The 21,985-nt window shown below is 32.8% G+C and overlaps 2 protein-coding genes across 2 annotated transcripts; both read left to right on the top strand.

The window, feature by feature from the left end:
- The first annotated feature begins 12,787 nt into the window (after positions 1–12,787).
- LOC121223272 (TMV resistance protein N-like) lies at positions 12,788–13,612 on the top strand. The gene is made up of 2 exons (XM_041104417.1): positions 12,788–13,083; positions 13,198–13,612. The coding sequence occupies exons 1-2, from the start codon at positions 12,788–12,790 to the stop codon at positions 13,610–13,612; spliced, it is 711 nt and encodes a 236-aa protein (XP_040960351.1).
- Positions 13,613–16,671: 3,059 nt separating this feature from the next.
- Positions 16,672–18,381, top strand: LOC121223271 (disease resistance-like protein DSC1). Its single transcript, XM_041104416.1, has 2 exons — positions 16,672–17,541; positions 17,632–18,381. Exons 1-2 carry the CDS (start codon positions 16,672–16,674, stop codon positions 18,379–18,381), a joined length of 1,620 nt encoding a protein of 539 aa, XP_040960350.1.
- Positions 18,382–21,985: the final 3,604 nt, after the last annotated feature.

The raw sequence follows: 21,985 nt of genomic DNA, 5'->3' as shown, positions 1-21,985 counted from the left end.
AATAATTTGTTTTTTTTTACATATAATGTAATGTAAATTATATTGTTTTAAATGTATTTTTTTCAATTTGTTGTTCGCAAAATGTAAATTCAAATAGTAATCTAATTGTAATGTCAATAAAACCTTTTAAACTAGGCAGGTTCTTAGAGTTTATAAATTTTAACAATTTGACCCTTATTTTTTTCTTTTCAACAATTTAACCCTCAACATTTTATTTTGAATCAAGTTATGGATTTTTTTATCGCAAATGTTGATTAAACCGATAATTTAATGATATTAACGTGACATGAATAATGAATTCATTTTAATTCAACATTAAACTTTTCAAGTATCATCTCATCTAGACCATCTTTTCCTCTAACTTAAATACGGGATAGATTGAAGGAAATTCCATTTGACTGGTGCGCAATTTTCCTCTGACTTTATAATTGGTGCACAATTATGATTAGAATGAAATTATCAAATGTTCACCTCTATTTTACAGTGAGAATGTTATAACCTTACAAACAAAATTCTGAAATAAATGTTCTTAAAGACAAATTTATTGCACGAAATAACTAAATCTCAAGTTTTATTCTGAATTAGATTTGTCCATTTAATACATAATAATTGAAGTTATCACTAAATCCCCCTCACTAGGAATGCATAAAAGTCTATTCGAATCAATTTATCTGACCGAAACTGATGTAATCCCTTTTATAAAGTCTGTTCAAATAAACTTATTCAGTCGAAACTGATGTAATCCCTTTATATACATATCTAGATATATATCAAACATAAGTGTTAAATACAGGTACTTAGAGAAAATGAATGGGTTCGTGTAATATAGGCTATGATATAACCAACATCCATACAAATTCGAGAAAGATATGAATGAGATGATCTTCTAACTCCCTACCCCAGGCCCTATCCGAAGAAATATAGTGACACCCAGTGTCTCATCGACTCGAGGTCGAAGTATCCCTGAACTCTTTCAATCCTATGGCATGCCAACTATATCTGACTCAGCCCGACTAGTTAGTAGGGTCTCCAAATTCACATTTCAATTAAATTTCACTTTTTCACTTTCAATCACAATTTAATTCAAAATTCACTTTTCCATTTTCAAGTCAATATTCATTTCAATTCCACACATATATTCATCATTCAATTGAATTTCTTTCAACTTAATAATAATACTTACCTTATAATTCACTTACCATACATATAAATTTAAATATAGCATTAAATAATAAATAATTTGAATTATAATAATACAAACCTTAAATCTCCCGTTCTAGTCCTCGATAGCTTTCTCCTTTCCTTTCGATGTCGATGCCTCGAGTTCTTTGTTAGCTACGAAAATAATAATTATTTTCACTATTAATTACAGCATTAATTTATTAAAAAAATAATTAAATTTTATTCAATTCCTACGTATTCCCAATTTAATTCTAACTAAGCTTACATACTTTTCTAGCTTAATTCATACTTCTTTTCTACTTAATTTCTTGCCATATTTAACTCAACTATTCAATATTCATAATTAAACTCTAATTTAAGACTTCTTATAACTTAATCTTAACTATGTAAAACTTATAGCCTAGTTTACAATTTAATCCTTTTATCGATTCTAACTAGAAATTCTATCAACTAAACCCCTAATTTAACAACTTGTTCAGCATGAATCATGTTCAAAAACCTATGAACTTCCATAACCTCCACTTAATTTCAACAAAACTTTGTTTTAAAGCTTCAAAAACATCAAAATTAAGAGAAAATGACTAAATTTAACTTACTAATTAAACTTGAAGCTTTAAAATCCCAATTTTCCCCTTTTCTTTTCTTTCCTTTTTTCTTCCCCTGTTTTCGTTTCATTCTCTGTTTCTGTTCTTCTTTTGTTTCTTTTTTTTTGTTTCTTTTTTTTTACTTACTTTACTTTATTTCTTTTGTTGTTTTTTTAATTACTAATTAATTAATATAATATCAATATAAAATATCTTATGCTTAAATATTAAGTAAACCAATTGTTTAATTACATTTGTACATATTTATTTTATTACACTTGTATAAATTTTATACCATTTATTTGTCAATTATCTTATTTATTTAATAAAAAACTATTTAACAACAAATAGTAATATTACAAATGTAAATATATATTTTATTTATAAATGTACAATATCATCTATACCATACATTTGTTGTTAGAATTGTGTGACCCAAATTCTAAGAGATTGCTTGCAAGTCAAGTTAAACAAAAATATATTTTCTTTCTAGAAGATTTAGTATTTATTAGTATAATATATTTAGCATTTATTAGTATAGTTTATTTGACTTACTAATTTAGCCTATAAATAGGCTCCTTTACAATCTTAGAATTAAAAGAGACACCCATTAGATTAGAACTCATAACACATTCAGAGAATTTTGTGTTTACATTTGAGGGTTCTTTGTTTTTCGGGTTTTCGGGGTTTAGTTTTTATCTCCATCTTTTGTACTCTTCATTCTTTTGCCATTATAGTAAAATTATCTTTGCCCGTGGTTTTTTTATCCTCTTTTGAGGGGTTTTTGCACGTTAAATTTGTGTGTTCATCTTCTCAATTTCTTCTACTATTTCTACTTGTTCGTTGCTTAATCGGGACGATCCTAACAAGTGGTATCAGAGCTAGTTTAACTTTCATAGATCAGCCCGGTCAGAGATGGCAGCAACAAGGTTTGAAATTGAGAAGTTCGATGGTGAGACAAATTTCAATCTGTGGCAAGTTCGGATGATGGCAATTCTAGTTCAAAATGGCTTGAAAAAGGTAGTTACAGGGAAAAAGCCTGAGAATCTAAATCAAACAGAATGGGAAGAGCTTGATGAAAAGGCCTTGTCTGCAATCTAGTTGTGCCTCGCGAATACAGTATTGCAGGAGGTATTGATGGAGAAGACCTCATTCGCCTTGTGGAAAAGGTTAGAAACTCTTTATGCGGCTAAGTCTTTGGTTAACCGTTTAGTGTTGAAACAACGTCTATTTACGGTTCGCATGAACGAATGTGAGCTTCTTAAAGATCACATCAGTCAATTCATTACTCTTTTAAATGATTTAAAGAACGTTGAGGTTCATATTGACGATGAAGATCAAGCTATGCTATTATTGTGCTCTTTACCCTCTTCATATAAGTCTTTCAGGGAGACCTTGATTTATGGCAGAGACAAACTCTCGTTCGAAGATGTGAAGGGTCATTTGTTGAGTAGAGACAAACTCGACAATGAGTTTGATTTGAATAGCAAAGTAGATAGACAAGCTTCCGTTTTGGTAGCATCAAAGAAACGAGACAAAAGGTGTCGCTATTGCAAAAAGTTAGGTCACGTCAAAGCAGATTGTTATAAACTGCGAAATAAAAGAGCTGCTGAGAGTAACGAGGAAGATGTAGCTGGTGCTAATTTGGTCGATGAAGGCGGTGATGATTTCTTGTTAGTGTTAACGAGCGATAACTCCAAGCTTACGTCTGAGTGGATCCTAGATTCAGGATGTTCTTTCCACATGTGTCCCAATAGAGAATGGTTCTCCACATACAGTTCAGTTGAAGGTGGAGTTGTGCACATGGGAAACGATTCATCTAGTAAAATAATCGGTATCGGTACTGTTAAAATTAGGATACACGATGGGACGATTAGGACACTCTCAGATGTCAGGTATGTACCTGATTTACGAAAGAATCTCATCTCCTTGAGTATTTCAGACTTGAAAGGATGCAGAATCAACATCGAGTCGAGCGACATTAAAGTATCTCGTTGTTTTGTTAAAAGGTAAAAGAACCGCCAGTCTTTATATTCTAGAAGGTTCTACAGTGACCAGTGAAATCGGACGTCCCTCGTCCGTTACGGAGTCAAAGTCAACTCATTTGAAGCGGAGGCAACTTGGTCATAGGAGGGAAAAAGGTATGACCGTTTCGTTGAAGAGAGGTTCTCTTTTGGATGCAGGTTTTGAAAAGTTAGGGCACTGTATTCGTGAAAATCAAACCCGGGTTAGTTTTGATTTTGCAGTGCACAAGTCAAAGGCTAGAAGTCTTCCAGCTTCTAAGCATAGATTCGACTCAGTTAATTCCCTGCATAGTTCAAGATAGGCCCGTGGCGGGTTTTGGCAAAGATGGCATTGAAAGAATTTGTGTCAAGGTGGAGATTGTTAGAATTGTGTGACCCAAATTCTAAGAGATTGCTTGCAAGTCAAGTTAAACAAAAATATATTTTCTTTCTAGAAGATTTAGTATTTATTAGTATAATATATTTAGCATTTATTAGTATAGTTTATTTGACTTACTAATTTAGCCTATAAATAGGCTCCTTTACAATCTTAGAATTAAAAGAGACACCCATTAGATTAGAACTCATAACACATTCAGAGAATTTTGTGTTTACGTTTGAGGGTTCTTTGTTTTTCGGGTTTTCGGGGTTTAGTTTTTATCTCCATCTTTTGTACTCTTCATTCTTTTGCCATTATAGTAAAATTATCTTTGCCCGTGGTTTTTTTATCCTCTTTTGAGGGGTTTTTGCACGTTAAATTTGTGTGTTCATCTTCTCAATTTCTTCTACTATTTCTACTTGTTCGTTGCTTAATCGGGACGATCCTAACATTTATCATTTATTTTATTTATCACACAAAAAAATCTTATAATTTAATTATTTATCTAATAAATATCTATCTAATAATTTAATATAATTATTAAAATGTATATACTTTTATCAATACATTTGTATTAAATCACTACCATACATTTGTCTTTCTTTAACTTATTTTATAATATTATAATAATAATAATAATAACAATTAATATAATTTATAATGAAATTTTAATAGAAAATATCACATAAAAATCTTCAAACTTACTCAGCTTACGCCGCCTCATTCTTATGAATTGGCTTAATTGCCAATTTGATCCTTTATACTTTCTTTTGATCTATAATTAAACTTTTACCCTTTACTCTATTTAGTTCTTTTTTCCTAATTATTCTTAATTAGACTAAATTCACCTAATTAATACCTAATTAAGCACTCAACTAAACTCATAATTACTTCTAAAAATTATTTATGACTCAGTTTACTAAGACGGAGGCCCGATAATGTATTTTTCCAATGCTTGTGAATTTTGGGTCATTACAAACGATGTTAACCTTTTAGTGTTTAGTTTGGGCCTGGGAATTGATTTGATGAAAGTTAATTGTTAATATTATTAACTTTGAATTTTTCATGATTTTGTTAACAGGATAAATTTAGTGTTAATTATGGATTTGTTTAATTTTGCATTTAATTTATCAAATACAGTCCAATGGAAGTGATTTAATTCAAGTTTTAGAATTGGTTCGATGAAAATACATAATTAGCAATTAATTTTCATCAAACCAACCCTAAAACTCGAATTAAACACTTAACATCATTAGTTTTGGGTGTCAAAAAATATAACTTTTGTTAAATACAGATACCTGATTGGACCAAAAAATAGCATAAGTATCACATTAGAAAATGTGTCAAATTCAAGTACTAAATTATGTGTTAAGTCTAATAAAATATTTTAATTATTTTACATTACATAAAATAATAAACGTTTTTAAATAAATAATCATATATCTTTAAATAATAATTAAATACACTAATTAATAAAATAAAAATAATTAGATGTATGTTACATATTTAAGAAACTAGTTAAGCATGTAAAACACAATTAGTTAATACTTTATAATTATGAAGTAAATATGATAATGTAAAACACAAACGGTCCAACACTTATAATTATTGTAGGCTCAATTTTGTCGACTCTTTCTTGAATTCTTCCTGGAGACAACATCTATCACTCATCTATCATCCCCCAATTTCCACACCTACGTGCTTTCATTTGGAAGAAAAAATGGAAATGTATAGAGAAATTGCTGACAAAAATCTTTGTTGTTCCCTTGAAATTTGATCTGTTTTTCTCCTTCATGTAGGATTGTAGATTAGGTGATACTTATATCATTAAAGGAGACAAGTTTAGTCTTGATTAATGTCTCAACATTGATTTTAAGATTTAAGAAAATGAAAAAAAAAACTCTTAATTAATTGTTACCGACTCCCTTTCATAGGTATTATAATGAAGATAGATTCATTTGGAAAAGTAAAAGGTGGGAAACGTATACACAAATTTCCTAGACAAGTCCTTCGTTGTTTCCTGTAAATTTCATCTGTTTTTCTCCTTCCTCATGTTCATATACTTATTGTTTCTACTTTGTTTCTGAGGTATTGAGCCATCTATTTTCTGATTTTGAACACTATATCCATATATATTTTTCATCTCATAAATCGTCATGTCATCGTCACTTTCGAATTCCTCATCCATGTCTAGAAAGAAATATTATGTTTTTTTTTAGTTTTAGAGGTGAAGATACCTGCAAAAATTTATCCATAATTTAGTGATTAATGGTATGAAAGAAGTAGATAAAAGGAAGAAATATCTATCCAAACAGAGAGTGAAATGAAGAAAATAATAGAATAAACTTCTTGTTTGTTTATTCAAATTTGCTTATCTCTTTAATTCTTAATGTACAGTATTTATAGACTTTAGTGACTACTCTGAATTTAGCAACAACCGTACCAGACTCACTAACTAACTAACAACTCCTATTCTCTAATATTCATCCATCTTCTCCACAGACAAGACTCGTAGAAAACTCCGAAAACGAGTAAAACTCGATAGCGAAAGTGGCTTAGTGAGAACATCAGCAACCTGATCACATGCTGAAACCTCACCAACAGCAACAATACCATCAGCAACCTTCTCACCAACAAAAAATAAATCTAACTCAACATACTTAAACTTTGAATAAAGAACAGGATTAGCAGCAACCGCAACTGCCCCAGAACTGGCACACCAAATATTGGGAATACTATTAAACTGAACATGTAATTCTTGAAGTAACGATAAAAGCAACGTAACCTCACTAGTAACTGCAGCAAGACTTCAGTATTCTGCCTCAGCAGCAGACCGAGCAACAACCTGTTGTTTCTTCATACACCATGACACAGGTGTATGTCCGAAATAAACACAGTATCCAGTAGTGGATCTCCGGTCATCAAAATCTAATCCCCAGTTTGCATCAGCATATCCAACTCAGGAAAAACTAGTGGACGGACGAAACACAATTCCAAAATCAACCGTTCCACCTAAATATCTCAAAATACGCTTCAGAGCGGTCATATGAATGGAAGTAGGACAATGCATAAATTGACATATTCGATTTACAGCATAGGCAACATCAGGCCGCGTAAGAGTAACATACTGTAACGCTCCTGCAAGACTCCTGTACTCAGTCGGATCCTCTAACCGCTCACCACGATCTCTAGTCATAATAGAGGAACTAACCATCGGTGTAGGAACACTCTTCGCATTTTCCATCGAACAACGTATAAGAATATCACGTATATACTTCTTCTGGCAAAGATGAAGGCATCCTGACGAAGACCAAGTAACCTCTATCCCAAGAAAATAATGAATATCACCCATATCCTTAAGTGAGAATTCACTATTCAACAATTTAACAAACCACTCTATAATAGAAGGCACATCACCAGTAATAATAATATCATCAACGTACACAAGCACATATAGTGTCAAAGCTGATACAACTCGAACAAATAAGGAAGCATCAAACTTTGAAACTACAAACCCCACAGAGACGAGAAATCCTTTTAGCTTCTCAAACCAAGCACGAGGAGCCTGACGAAGACCATACAATGCTTTCTTCAGACGGCACACCAAAGGTCTGCCTCTGAGCCATATTGAACATAACCGGGAGGTTGATGCATAAAAACTTCAGTGTCAATATCGCCATTTAGAAATGCATTATTCACATCCACTTGCCGAAGCGACCACCCCCTAGACACAGCAATGGACAAAATAACTCTGATAGTGGCCGGTTTGACCACTGGACTAAACGTTTCCTTAAAATCACAACCCAGAACTTGAGAGCAGCCTTTTGTAACTAATCGAGCCTTAAGTCGAGCAATAGTACCATCAGAATTCTTCTTGATTCGGAACAACCATTTGCACCCAATAACCTTACGATTAGACGGAGCAGGAGCTAGCTCCCATGTAGAATTACGCATAAGAGCATCATACTCATCTTGCGCAGCAGCACGCCACTCAACAGTGGCCAAAGCTTCTTCAATTGTAGTCGGTTCAATAGCTTCAACATTTAAAACCTTAGGCTTGTAAACCTCCGCTTTAGCTCGAGTAACCATTGGATGAGTATTGCCCACAGGTGTCCTAGTAATCTGATTTTCAGATGCCGATGAAACACCTACAGATATTCTCATAGTAGAATGAGAGTGAGCATTGGTATCACTTGATGATCCCGAGCCATGTACTGCTGGAAGATCACTCAACTCAGTCCCATCATTAGTTGAAGAATCAGAAGCTGGAAGATTACCCGACCCAGTCCCAACATCAGTTGAAGAATCATGAGACTGGGGCTGCTCCAAATTAACATCTAAGACAGGACCAGTGGTATGGGACTGCAACCCTTGTAAAGACGATGCAAGGCTCAAGATTTGAGGAATAAGATGGCCACACGAGAGGAACAACCGTCGAACTAGTCTGACTGGTCGTCGATACAGACTTGTCTGGACTAGTCTCAGCAAACAGAAACCTCTGCTCATCAAAGACCACATGCCTTGAAACTATAACCTTACCATCTGGTAAAAGACATTGATAACCCTTGTGACGAGGACTGTAGCCTAAAAATGTAGACGGTTGAGACCGAAATTCCAACTTATGACCTATAAACGGACGTAAGTAAGGATAACAATAGCAGCCAAACATTCGAAGATGATCATAGGTCGGATCACTTCCATATAGTGCCTTAAACGGAGAACTATCCTGAAGTACAATAGTACGAAGTCGATTTATAAGATGAACCGCGCAACAAAATGCATACCCCCAGTATTCCATAGGCAAATTTGCATGAGCCAACAATGTAATACCCATTTCAACAATGTGACGATGTTTATGCTCAGCTACTCTATTTTGTTCTGAAGTATACGGACAGGTCAGTCGATGTATGATCCCTTGAGATTCTAAGACAGACGTAAAACCACGATATTCGCCTCCCCAATCGCTCTGGAACTGCTTAATAGACTTGCCAAACTGTGTCTTAATCAATTGTTGAAACTGAGTAAAGTATTCTAGTGCTTAAGCTTTTTGACGTAAAAGATAAACCCAAGTAAACCTAGTACACATATCAATAAACGAAACATAATATCTCTTATCACCACAAGCAACAAGTGCAGGACCCCAAACATCAGACACAACCAACTCAAAAGGACGATAGCTAGTAGTCGAAGGAGAGAAAGGCAACTTATGTGACCTGCCTTTTTGACATGCAATACATATACCATCCAAACTAGTTTTATTTGAAACAACATTACATTTATTTAGAATATTTTTTACCACAAAAGTCGACGGGTGGCCTAAACGATTATGCCATAAAGCAAACACAGAAGTAGCCGAAACTGTATGTGGAACTTGAGAATGAGCAACAAATGGATCAGTCGTAGGCGAAGTAGAAACCACTGGAACAAAAAACTGATATAGACCATCATGAATGCGGCCCGTCAGCAATATCTCCCGAGTCACCGTATCCTTAATAACACAATAGGTAGGGTGAAACTCAAAAAACACACCATTATCACGAGAAAACTGTGAGACAGATATGAGGTCTTTCCGTATACTTGCACACATAAAACATTTGATAACCGTAACGATTTATATTGAGTAGGTAAAATAGTAGTACCAATTGATGAAATTACCGCAAGAGTGCCATCACCCATTAAAAGAGATGACTTACCTGAATATGGCGTGACATCATGTAAAGCCGACACATCGCGAAAGACATGATGACTCACTCCCGAGTCAGGATACCAAGATGTGGTGCCACCACGCATTGGAATGTACGGATCATCATTACCAGTACCAAATCCAAGTTGAGCAGTGTTGACATGAGAGCCGGACACTGAAGAATCAGAATAATCAGATGCGTGTAAGTCCCCTAGCCTGGGAAGCCCGATACAGGGTTCGAACCCAATATAAACTCGAGCACGCAGTTTGGTAAATCGCAGAACCTGATCGAAACCAATCGGTTCAGGCGAACCAGGATCACTCTGATCAACTTGAACAAAATTAGAAGACGGAGCCCCATTTGCATTTGGTTCAACATTCGACCCATGTGAGGAATTTACCACATTCGGCCCGTGCAACACACGTCTTCCATTTCCATCAACAAAGTCCAGTGGCCCATTTCGATTAAAACCATTGCCATTAAAACCAGGCCCATCATCATTACCAAACTGACGTAAATTGGGTTGAAAGGTATTTCCATATTGTCGGCCATATTCGTTTGTATATGACACCTGTGGCCCACGTGCCAATTTCTTACTTTGCATACCAGCACTCCAATTTTGACCACCATTTCGATTTTGACTTTGCATGCCATTACTCTAATTTTGACCACCATTTCAATTTTGACCATAAATTTTTCTCTGACTTTTGTGATAAGGGGCCACACACTGTTCTTCTTCTTGCGCACACAATCCAAAATTAGCCCTCTCAACACCCGACTGAGCCCCTTGATGAGAGACCGACGGCACCACGGAAGAGTCACTCGAGTCTCTATGATAACGATAGTAGCACTTCTGAGCCACATGACCGAATCGACTGCAGATCTGACATTGAATGCGAGATTGGAAAGTTTTACCACGGCCACGAGCAAACGCACGGCCTCCACGACTAACTCCTTCAACTGACGGTGCATCCTCAACAAGATTCGCGTTCAAACTTACATCCAACAACACTCGATCTAGACGACTCTCACAATCGACCAACGCATCCACCAAACGTTGTAACGGCAAAACTCCAGACGATAACCGAGCAGAAGAGATAACCGCCTCAAAGTCCGGCGACAAACCCGCCAGCACCACTTCGATCTTCTCTTCATCGGAGATACGAGAGCCAAAAGCATCTAACATAGCACACAAATCTTTAATCCTAGCAACATACGCCTTAATAGAAAGATTACCTTTCTTCAACGAGTGAAGCTCATGCCGAATCCTCTACTGCTTGGTGCCCGTATCAGCTGCAAAAAGATTAACGGCCATACTCCATATGTCGCACGCCGTGCAAGCATCATCAAAGGAGGATTGATGAGAGGAAGTTACAGTAGACAAAAGCCAGGACATTAGTAGCTGATCTTGCTGCGTAAACACCTGAGCCGCCAGATTTGGAGCACGAGAACCATCGGGTAGAATAACGAATCGTGATGGCGGAGCAACAGTGCCATCTAAGAAACCTGTGAGTCCATAGCCATTAACAATCAGTTTGACCTGTTTACGCCATTGAAGGTAAGTACCTTCATCGAGTTTGACCACTTCATGTCGAGGAAGGACGGTTGTGACTCGATCGACAGTAAACACACCAGAGCTAGGTTCACCAGATGCGGAATCAGCAGAAGCCATGAGAAGCAATGTCCAGAATCAATTGGCAAATGATACCATGAAAGAAGTATATAAAAGGAAGAAATATCCTTCCAAACAAAGAGTGAAATGAAGAAAATAATAGAATAAACTTCTTGTTTGTTTATTCAAATTTGCTTATCTCTTTAATTCTTAATTTACAGTATTTGTAGACTTTAGTGACTACTCTAAATTTAGCAACAACCTTACTAGACTCACTAACTAACTAACAACTCCTATTCTCTAATATGGTATAGGAATTAAATTTTAATTTTATAAAAAATGCAGGGACTTCTGGCACATTTTAACCAAGAAAAACCTAATAAATATTAACAACAACTCTCGCCTTCTTGGAGCCTTTTCGGAAAGAACATCTAAGGCTCATCTATGGCCAGCCCCCGATGTGGATCCATCCGATTTAAGAAAATAATGAAAAAGCTGAAGAAGCCTTCACCAAACACGAAGAAACGTACAAGGAAGATAAAAGATAAGATCAAATGGTGGTGAAATGCTATGACACGTAAAACACAATTTTAATACTTAATTTGTAATATATATATATAACAACGAGTTTGAAAAATATATTTATTTTTTTTATATTACTAAACTTAAAATTATCACTTAATTATTATTACAGTTTATTGTGCTCAGTTTTTTTATATATATTTGAGGGAGGAAAATGATGTTGTTTAGAATTGAACCCAAACTCTAGTACCTACAAAATCAAGCTTTTGTAAATAGGCCAAGAGGTTGCTGACAATTATATGTTAAGTAGTTATTATTTTGAGTAATATTACATTGCATTAGCTACATAAAGGAAAACTATATAATATGTTGAATATGTTCAAAATTATTTAATTATTATTTAAAAATTTTCTATTATAATATTTGTTTGAATTGATAAATTAATATATTTTACATATATTCAATAATTCAAATAAAAAATATTTTCTGTTTAATTTAGAATTCCCATATTTCAAGCAAGTTGTGTATTTTGATGCTATAATATATCTTACTGTCTTATTCATACTTTTTGTTTGCTTCCAACCATATTATACTTCATGATTCACTAAACTAAAAATGAAAAAGTGCATATCGGATTTTAATTTCGTTGTAGGCACGAATCAGAGTTTATTAGAGACGTTGTTAAGAAGATATCAGCAAAATTATGTCAGACATATCCAGTTGTTCATGATGAGTTGGTTGGAATTAGCTTACGTTTGGAGGAGTTGTATTCGAAAATAAACATTGGGGAAGACGATGTCCGCATTATAGGAATTTGCGGAATGGGTGGCATCGGTAAAACAACTCTTGCAAGGGTTGCTTACACTCAAATGTTAGCTCATTTTCAAGGTAAATGCTTTCTTGCTGATATTCGAGAAGTTTCAAACAAACATGGACTTGTTTCTTTACAGAAACAACTTCTTTCTCAAATCTTTCCGGATGAATGCTTCAATTGTTTCAATGTTCATGAAGGGAATGCCATAATTAGCCACAAATTGTCTGGTAAAAAGGTTCTTGTTGTTCTTGATGATGTCGATAACATACAACACTTGAAATGCTTGGTTGGAAGGCGTGATTGGTTCAATTTAGGGAGTAGGATCATTGTAACAACATGAGATGAACATTTGCTCCGATCTTATCGAATCGATGATGTGTATAAGCCTACAACACTGAATCCCAATGATGCACTTAGGCTTTTCAATTTGAAAGCTTTTGATAGTGATACAACGCCGAAATATGATTTCATTGAGCTTTCTAAACAAGTTGTACATTATGCTGATGGTCTCCCCTTAGCTCTTGAAGTTTTGGGTTCATTTTTGTGCGGTAGAGATATAATTCAATGGAGAAGTGCAATCGAAAGACTTAAACAAGATTCTAACAAAGAAATTCTTGACACACTACGAATTAGCTTTGATGGATTGGAAGAAAGGGAGAAGAATATATTTCTAGATATAGCATGCTTTTTCAATGGGGAGAAGAAAGATTTGGTAATGAAAGTATTGGATGGTTGTGGGTTTTTTCCAGATATTGGAATCGATGTTCTTATTAAGAAATCTCTCATAAAAGTTGATGGGTGTCGAATCCACCAATATAAACCTACGCCTTAGTTTGTAAATTATGCAGTATATGGAGTAGGGCCGATCCCTCAGAGACTAGTTTATTGTAAATTGTTGCTCTCTTGACCAGATTTATGTCGGGGCAGCTGTCGTGCCCAAGACGTTCGGGGGGATAAAAATTCGAAAACCTGAAATTAAGAGAAAAATAACGTCAAAAGTAAAAGTTGAAAACAGAATAATAAAAACTGTGAAATAAATATTAAGAAAAATTTAATTAGAATAAGCTCAGCTTTAGGCACGAATTTTCCTCGTCTTTGAACCGATCCTCGAAATTGGATGAACTCCTCTTTTCCAATAAGCTAGTTATAGCTACCAAGGACGCCTCGGACACCAACTCTTCCTTGTGTAAATTAGTTATGGAACGTCCAATAACTAACTCTTACCGATCGAACAACCACGAAACGTTCGTGATTTAGAACTCCGGTAGCTTTGCGTTCTAGAAGAGCCTAGCTCGAACCAGTGCCCTCAACTGCGTGGGGCATTCAAATCCGGTTACTACTTCCCTTGACGGAACCAAACAGCTATCTCCACTTGGCACGCCAATGTGTTCACAGAAAATCGATTAGAAACGCTCCTTTTGGAATTCCAACTGTACGTCTAATCACACTAAATCAAACGACGTCTTTTTTGACTTAGTGTTGATCTGACTTTATGAGCTGACAAAATCATACTCTTAATCCGGAGAAGTAATAAGTACTGGAATTTTAGGAGTTAAATGGGCTCGGGTTCGTAACTCACGGGTTTTGACGAGGTTAATTTCGGCCTAAAGCTGAAAATGGGTTTAGTTGGCTAAGGTTTGGGACATGTTGGTATTTGATAAATTAATTAAGGTAAATGGGTGAAAAGGTGGGTGATGTGATTGAGTATGGGAGTTGGAATATATTAAAGTGGGGTGGTTGAAAAGGGAATTTGGAAAAAGGAAAGGAATTGCAAATGGCTAAAGTTGGTTGCTGCTAGGAATAAATTGAAGGCAAAGAAACTAAAGAAACAAAGCTACGTGAGAAAGGAGAGAATTGAAAGATAGAAGCTAAATATTTTTTTGATTCATGAATTGATGAACAATACATGCTCTATTTATACTAGAGGATTTACTAATTTAGGAGCCAACTAGTCTAGAAATTCAAGGAAAAAAAATATTCCATGACAAAAAATATCCCAAAATAATCTCCCCCACTAAGTCAACAAAATTTTCAGCTAATTAATATTGGAAAAATTTTACTTTGGCCCTCCTTCTTTGCTACTTTCTTTAATTTGGCCCATTTGTTTCCTTTTTCTTCTATTTAGCCCCAAATTGCATTCCTGCACAAAATTCAATAAATATAGCAAAATTAGTGGTGCCTTCTCATAAATTAACCAATTTAATTACATAAAACATGTAATTTTAGCATTTAATCAAAAGTTGATGATGATAACAAATATTTGTGGATGCATGCCTTGTTGCAAGAAATGGGAAGAAAAATGTGTTGATGAACTCGGAAAACGTTGTAGATTATGGAAGGAAAGCAATGTCCATCATGTCCTAACAAAAAACACGGTAAATCATTCAACAAAAATTACATACAAAAATTTCTTTTATTAATATATGATGTAAATCCAAAGTTTAGTCTAATTGGTTTATATATCGATCCTTAAGTGACATTGAGTAGCTTTAATTTTATTGAATTACTTTCATTAGAAAATATTTTATTTATTATATTCCAACCAAAATATTGTGATAATGTTGAACATATGTGTAAATTTTCAAATGTTTTATCGTACAATTTAGAGCATTTATTTTATTTTCTTATTGTCTATTCTTGATTACTTCTAGGCTACCGAAATTATTGAAGGCATGATCATCGACAATAAATGGTAGGAAAACATACACGTAAATGATCATCTCTTTCTTTCTTTTTGCTTCTCACCTTTTTTTTTTACCAAGCATACTTCATTCTCATATCCCTTCACTTTTTCACCTAACTAAACACATTCTTAATGTTTAATTTTTCAATTTTTATTTATGAAATTTATAAAGAAACACATTACTCTTTCAAAAGAAATTATAAAAAAATTAATGTCATTGTCTTTGTTAATATTAATGGTTTACATATGATGTAATGACAGTTTATATCAATGAACTAGGCCATAACATACCATTAAAAGTTTTCAAAAGTAAATCCAAATAATGCCATCATTTCGCTAGTAATGTATAGAATTACACATCAATGAACTAAACATAAATAAAAATATTAGTTCTAGGTTTTTTAGGCTTAGGTAATTAAAAGTGTGAAATAAGTGTTAGATTAAGTATTGTCTAATATATTCAATTATATCGCAATACCATATTTATATATGCATTACATATATAAGAACTGAATGTGGGTACATAAAAAAATATCAATGCAGCATAGCTTTTAGATATAGAATATTTTTGTATATTTTGAAGCTCATTTTTATTTTACTCATGATTATTAGGGAATCGAGCAAGATGTTCAATTTGAGCGCCGATACCTTCTTGAAGATGAAAAATTTGAGATTGCTCAAAGTGTTTTGCGTATCAAATTGTGATGATCATCTCAAATATCTTTCTCATAAACTACGGCTTTTAAATCGGACAGAATGCCCTTTAAAATTTTTGCCTTCAAACTTCCACCCAGATAATCTTGTTGCACTTCTTTTACCATATAGTCATATTGAACAACTATGGAAGGGGAATAGAGTAAGAACTAACTCATCTTATCCTTGTGTTTTAGTTTATTTTAATATAAATGATTAAACTTTGATTAAGGTAAAAAACAAAACCAAAAATTAGCATTATTATGTCTTCGGCCTAATTTATTATATATTGTCTTCAACAGCCCTTGTTTAAGTTGAAAATGATCAACCTCAAAGGGTCCCAAAACCTGATCAAGACACCTGACTTCACAACAGCACCAAAACTTGAAGCTTTGATTATGGAAGGTTGTACCAGATTAGTAGATGTCCATCCATCAATCGGAGTGCTTAAGAGCCTTAAACTTTTGAATTTAAGAGACTGCAAAAGTCTTAGGAGCCTTCCAACCAAAATTGAAATGGAATCTCTTGAAACATTAATTCTTTCAGGTTGCTCAAATCTCGCAAGGTTTCCAGAGATTGATGGGAAAATGGAACATCTAAAAACTCTTCATCTTTCTGGTTGTTTCAAAGTTGAATATTTACCAGAGAATTTGCAGCAAGCAGAATCTTTGGAAGAGCTTGACTTGAGTGAAACAGCCATAAAAGAACCATCATCCTTCATTTCTCAATTGAAAAATCTTAAAGTTTTGTCTTTCAGTGGATGCAAGGGACCATCATATAAGTCACGACCAAATTTGCCTTTTCTTTTCAAGGTAATCCAAGGAAGGAGGACGAATCCCATAGCTCCGATGTTGCCTTTGTTGTCAGGTTTGAGTTCATTAAGAAAGCTAAATCTAAGGGGCTGTAATCTTTGTGAAGGAGATATTCCACATGATATTTCTGGTCTATCGTCTTTGATACGTCTTGATCTTAGTGGTAACAATTTCATCAGCATACCTGCATCTCTTACTCGGCTCTCGAAGCTTGAGTCTCTTGACTTGTCAAATTGCAAGATGTGCATTCTTGGTGAAGCAGATATTCATGGTCTATCCTCTTTGCGTTATCTTTATCTTAGGGGTAACAATTTCATCACCATTCCTTTGGCTCTTACTCAACTTTGCAGGCTTAATTTCCTTCGATTATCAAATTGCAAGATGCTTAAATCGTTGCCAGAGCTTCTAACAAGTATAGCAGATGTGCTTATAGATGATTGTTCTTCACTTGAAGTAGTTGCTAGTCCATCAAAAGTGCGCAATTTAGTGGATAGGGGTTTCATTAGAGCCATTAACTGCTTCAAATTGGCTGAGAATATCAATGCATTAACACTGCTGAAGAAACATCTTAAGGTCGATTAATCTCTTTATTCTCCCTTACAAAATCTCATACTTTAGAATTTATGGTTTTAGTTACCAAACGACTTGTGTTTTATTTTGCAGGCATCTGCAAATTCAATAAAAATGTTTACCATTGTTATGCCCGGAAGTGAAATCCCAGAATGGTTTAGCCAACAAAAAAATGACTCTTCAATTAAGATACCCCTTCGGAAAGATACTCAATGGATTGGAGTTGCTTCTAGCTGCATTTTTATCAATAATGATGCTTCAAGGGATGACGAGGTTATCTATTGTAGTGCATTTATCTGTTGCAGAAATTCTGAACACGCCAGCTGTTATGGATCTTTTTTTCGAGGTAGAAATTGTAGACAGATTAATCGGAGCTGCTGGTTTATGGGTAAAGGATCTAACGAGCCCATAATGAAAGATCACCTTTTTCTTCGTTATTGGTCGCGTGATGAACTATATCCAATTTCCATGGAGGATAAATATGGTGACTGTGAAACCAATAATTTATGGGCAACAGATTGCTTAGATAAAAAATGGGATGAGCTTGAGGTGTCTTTCATAGATCCATTTGGACGCAGTGCCAAGGTGAAGAAGTGTGGTGTTAGAATAGTGTATGAGAAAGATTTGGAAGAAATAAAAGAGTTGCAGTGCCATACCACTCAATCTTCTCCAAATTTTGAACACATCTACCAACACTCTGCTCACAGCGATGGATTAATAGGTAGCACTACTCACATAAAACGAAAACATAATATCTACAAGGAAGCAGGTGAAGAAAGGCCGCAACCAAAACGGATGCAAAAGTTTTTCAATTTTATAATGGGTCAATCGAAGAAGCATTAACTGTGGTAAGCTACTTAACCCAACCTCCTATTGATTTTTATTTTTTGTTACACATCTATCTTGTTTGTAGATTTTATTTCATTTAAAGGAATCATTCTAAATTTATTTACTAACGAGATATGATGCTTCTATTATATATCAAAAAGTATTAAAATCTTTATTCATACTCATATTGAACATGAGTGCATTTTCTATGCATATTGCAAATATTGATAACATAGGTTTTTATACCATTAAAATTTTGTCATTCGTAATATGAAATGTCTACATTTATTTTAGTTTCATTTTTTTATTAAATTTTTATTTTCACAATATATATATATATTCACTTACATCTTTATTTTATTGGTAAGCTGAAGTAAACATAATCAATTTGTGACAAAAATGCGGAGAAAAAAGAATATCTTTCATAACAAAGCACGTAATAAAAATGTGAAAATCCTCAAATGAGGATTAGATTCTAATTTCACTTGAGTTAAAAATCATCATTTTTATTTGAGATCTATTTATGTGTTCAATTTAATATATCAAATTTGTTTTTATATATTTGAAAGATTAAATTTAAGTCCTTAATAGTACTTAAATAAGTTTAATTCCTTTTGATAAAAGTAGCATTTAAATTTCATGGCTTGAAGTACAAATAATATAATTCCAACTCTTTACTTTATATTTATTATAAAGTATTTATGTTTAGACATTTATTTTTAACACTTATTCAAATATGAATATAAAGTATACTCTTTTAATTAATTGGAAAAAAATTTGTGTGAAAAACATATTCATTTTTTACTCTTGTTTAACGTGAGCAAGATATTCATATCCAAGATTTTAATTATTTCTTACTGTAACATAAGAATATTTTTATTTATTTCTATTAAAATTAAATAAAACTTTGATGAAGTTTTGAATCACACTTTATATTCATTTTTAATTCTACTTCATTGTGATTTAAACTACTATTTTTAATATTATATTGCAACTAAATATAAATATTGATTTACATTTTATATTCTTCTTTAGTTACATTTTCATTATAATATAAACTATTCAAGTTTATAATAAAAATATTTTATTATTTTAAATAGTTATTACTTAACGTAAGAAAATATATTTATTAATATATTTAAACTAAAGTTATAATATATGTTTGATATATTATTTAAAATTAATAATTGAATATAATTAGATTATTTGATAATTTTAAATATTAAATTATGAAAAAAACTATTTTACAACTTTATCCTTAATTTTTAAACATTACACATTATTTTAAACAAAGTCATATTTTAAATAATGTTACTATAAAGATGAAATATTTATAGTAAATTATACTGTTATTTATAAAATATTATAAACATTATGAAAAATAAATATTGTACAGAGATTATGTTGAATAAAAGAACAAAGTGAAGAAAAAATTGGGACAATATAGTCTAAAAAGAAATAAAATAAAATAAAAAGAATTGAACATATTCTTTATTAAATATTAAATAGATTCCTATTTACTTATTATTTTTTACATTCTTTGTGAAAAAATTCTACAAAGTAATTTTTATTAACAGTTATTAATATATTTAAAAAATAAAATTATGGAAAATATTAAGGTTTTTAGTTGAATTCCGTTTATCAAATAGGGCTAAATAAATATTTTGAGTAGATAAAATTCGAAATATTGAATTGCACTTTTTTTTAATTTAAATTTTGATATTTATAACTAATCAATATATTTTGTAATAAAATGGTTTAATACATAATTTGGTATCCAAGTTTGACACTTTTTCTGATGTGATACCCGTGTTATTTTTTGGTCCAAATTGTTACCTGTGTTTGACAATAGTTATATATTTTGGTACCCAAAAGTAACGATATAGGTTAGTGTTTAATTCGGGTTTTAGGATTGATTTGTTGAAAGTTAATTGCTAATATTACTATGTTTAAACTTTTCATGATTTTATTAATAGAATAAATTTAATGCTAATTTTAAATTTTTTTCAAATTTTACATTTAATTTGTCAAATACATTCCAATGAATGTGATTTAATTTCAGTTTTAAGGTTGGTTTGACTAATTAATAAATAAGTATATAATTAATGAAATAAAAATTTGGGAAATGATTACAAATTTTATTGTTTTTATAAAGAGACAAATATTAATATAATAGTATTTTCATTTTTTATATTTTTATAATAAAAAATTATAAAATGATATCATGATTAGATTAAAACCGAAAACACTATATTTTTCACAATATATATAATATCCTTTTTATGTCACGCTCCAATTTTAACCGGTGCTTTTCTTTATATATATTTAAATATAATATTCTCTTTATAAAAATATAATTCTAACTTATTAATGTTAACAATTTTTAATTTTTTATTGATAATTTTTCTTACATGCCATTTAATTAAATCTAAACTTAAATTTTAATTGATATGTAATTCTAATATTAATTTAATGATAATTAAAATACTTAAAATTATACTTAAGTAATAACTTTATTTTATATCAATAAAATTAGCACAAATTAAACATGCATTTCTTGAAACTTTGACTTAGGGGATTTGAGTCTTCAATGAACGCACCGATAACTGATCCATCTCTTTTTTGGTACAAAAGTTTTTATCCACTGTTAGAGCATCCCTTCGAGGCTTCAACAATAACGTCTTGGAGTTCCAAATCTAGCCCCAATCTAATTTCTTGAAGGCAGGCAAGAGCCTCCGCCGCAAACTCAGTAGGCATGTGCTTGTTCTGTCTTATTGAGGATACAAGAGTGCCCCTTTCATGATTTCTGATGATAATCCATGTACATGATCTCAACGACTGCTTTTGAAAAGCTACATCGTAATTAATCTTAAACCAACCCCCACCCGGAGGATTCCATCTCTCTGACTCCATTATATTTGCAGATGATCCGGTCCTAAGAGCATCGAGTTCACCAATGTAAGATACTACTCTTTCAAGTATCTCCTGTGATGTTTGAGTGATTCTATCATGTATCAATCAGTAATACCTGGACTACACTTCCTATGTGCTAAACTGTTAGGATCATCCCGATTAAGCAACAAATAAGTAAAAATAGCAGAAGAAATTAAGAAGATGAACACACAAATTTAACGTGGAAAAACCCCTCTAAAGAGGATAAAAAACCACGGGCAAAGATAATTTTACTATAATGGCAAAAGAATGAAGAGTACAAAAGATGGAGATAAAAACTAAACCCGAAAATCCGAAAAACAAAGAACCCGAAAACGTAAACACAAAATTCTCTGAATGTGTTATGAGTTCTAATCTAATGGGTGTGTCTTAATTCTAATATTGTAAAGAGCTTATCTATAGGCTAAATTAGTAAGTCAAATAAACTATACTAATAAATGCTAAATATATTATACTAATAAATACTAAATCTTCTAGAAAGAAAATATATTTTTGTTTAACTTGACTTGCAAGCAATCTCTTAGAATTTGGGTCACACAATTCTAACAATCTCCACCTTGACACGAATTCTTTCAATGCCATCTTTGCCAAAACCCGCCACGGGCCTATCTTGAACTATGCAGGGAATTAACTGAGTCGAATCTATGCTTAGAAGCTGGAAGACTTC

This window comes from Gossypium hirsutum, chromosome D11 (genome assembly GCF_007990345.1).
Source record: "Gossypium hirsutum isolate 1008001.06 chromosome D11, Gossypium_hirsutum_v2.1, whole genome shotgun sequence".
Classification (NCBI taxonomy): domain Eukaryota; kingdom Viridiplantae; phylum Streptophyta; class Magnoliopsida; order Malvales; family Malvaceae; genus Gossypium; species Gossypium hirsutum.
Note: the sequence above shows the minus strand (reverse complement) of the source record. Positions and strands in the feature narration are given on the sequence as shown.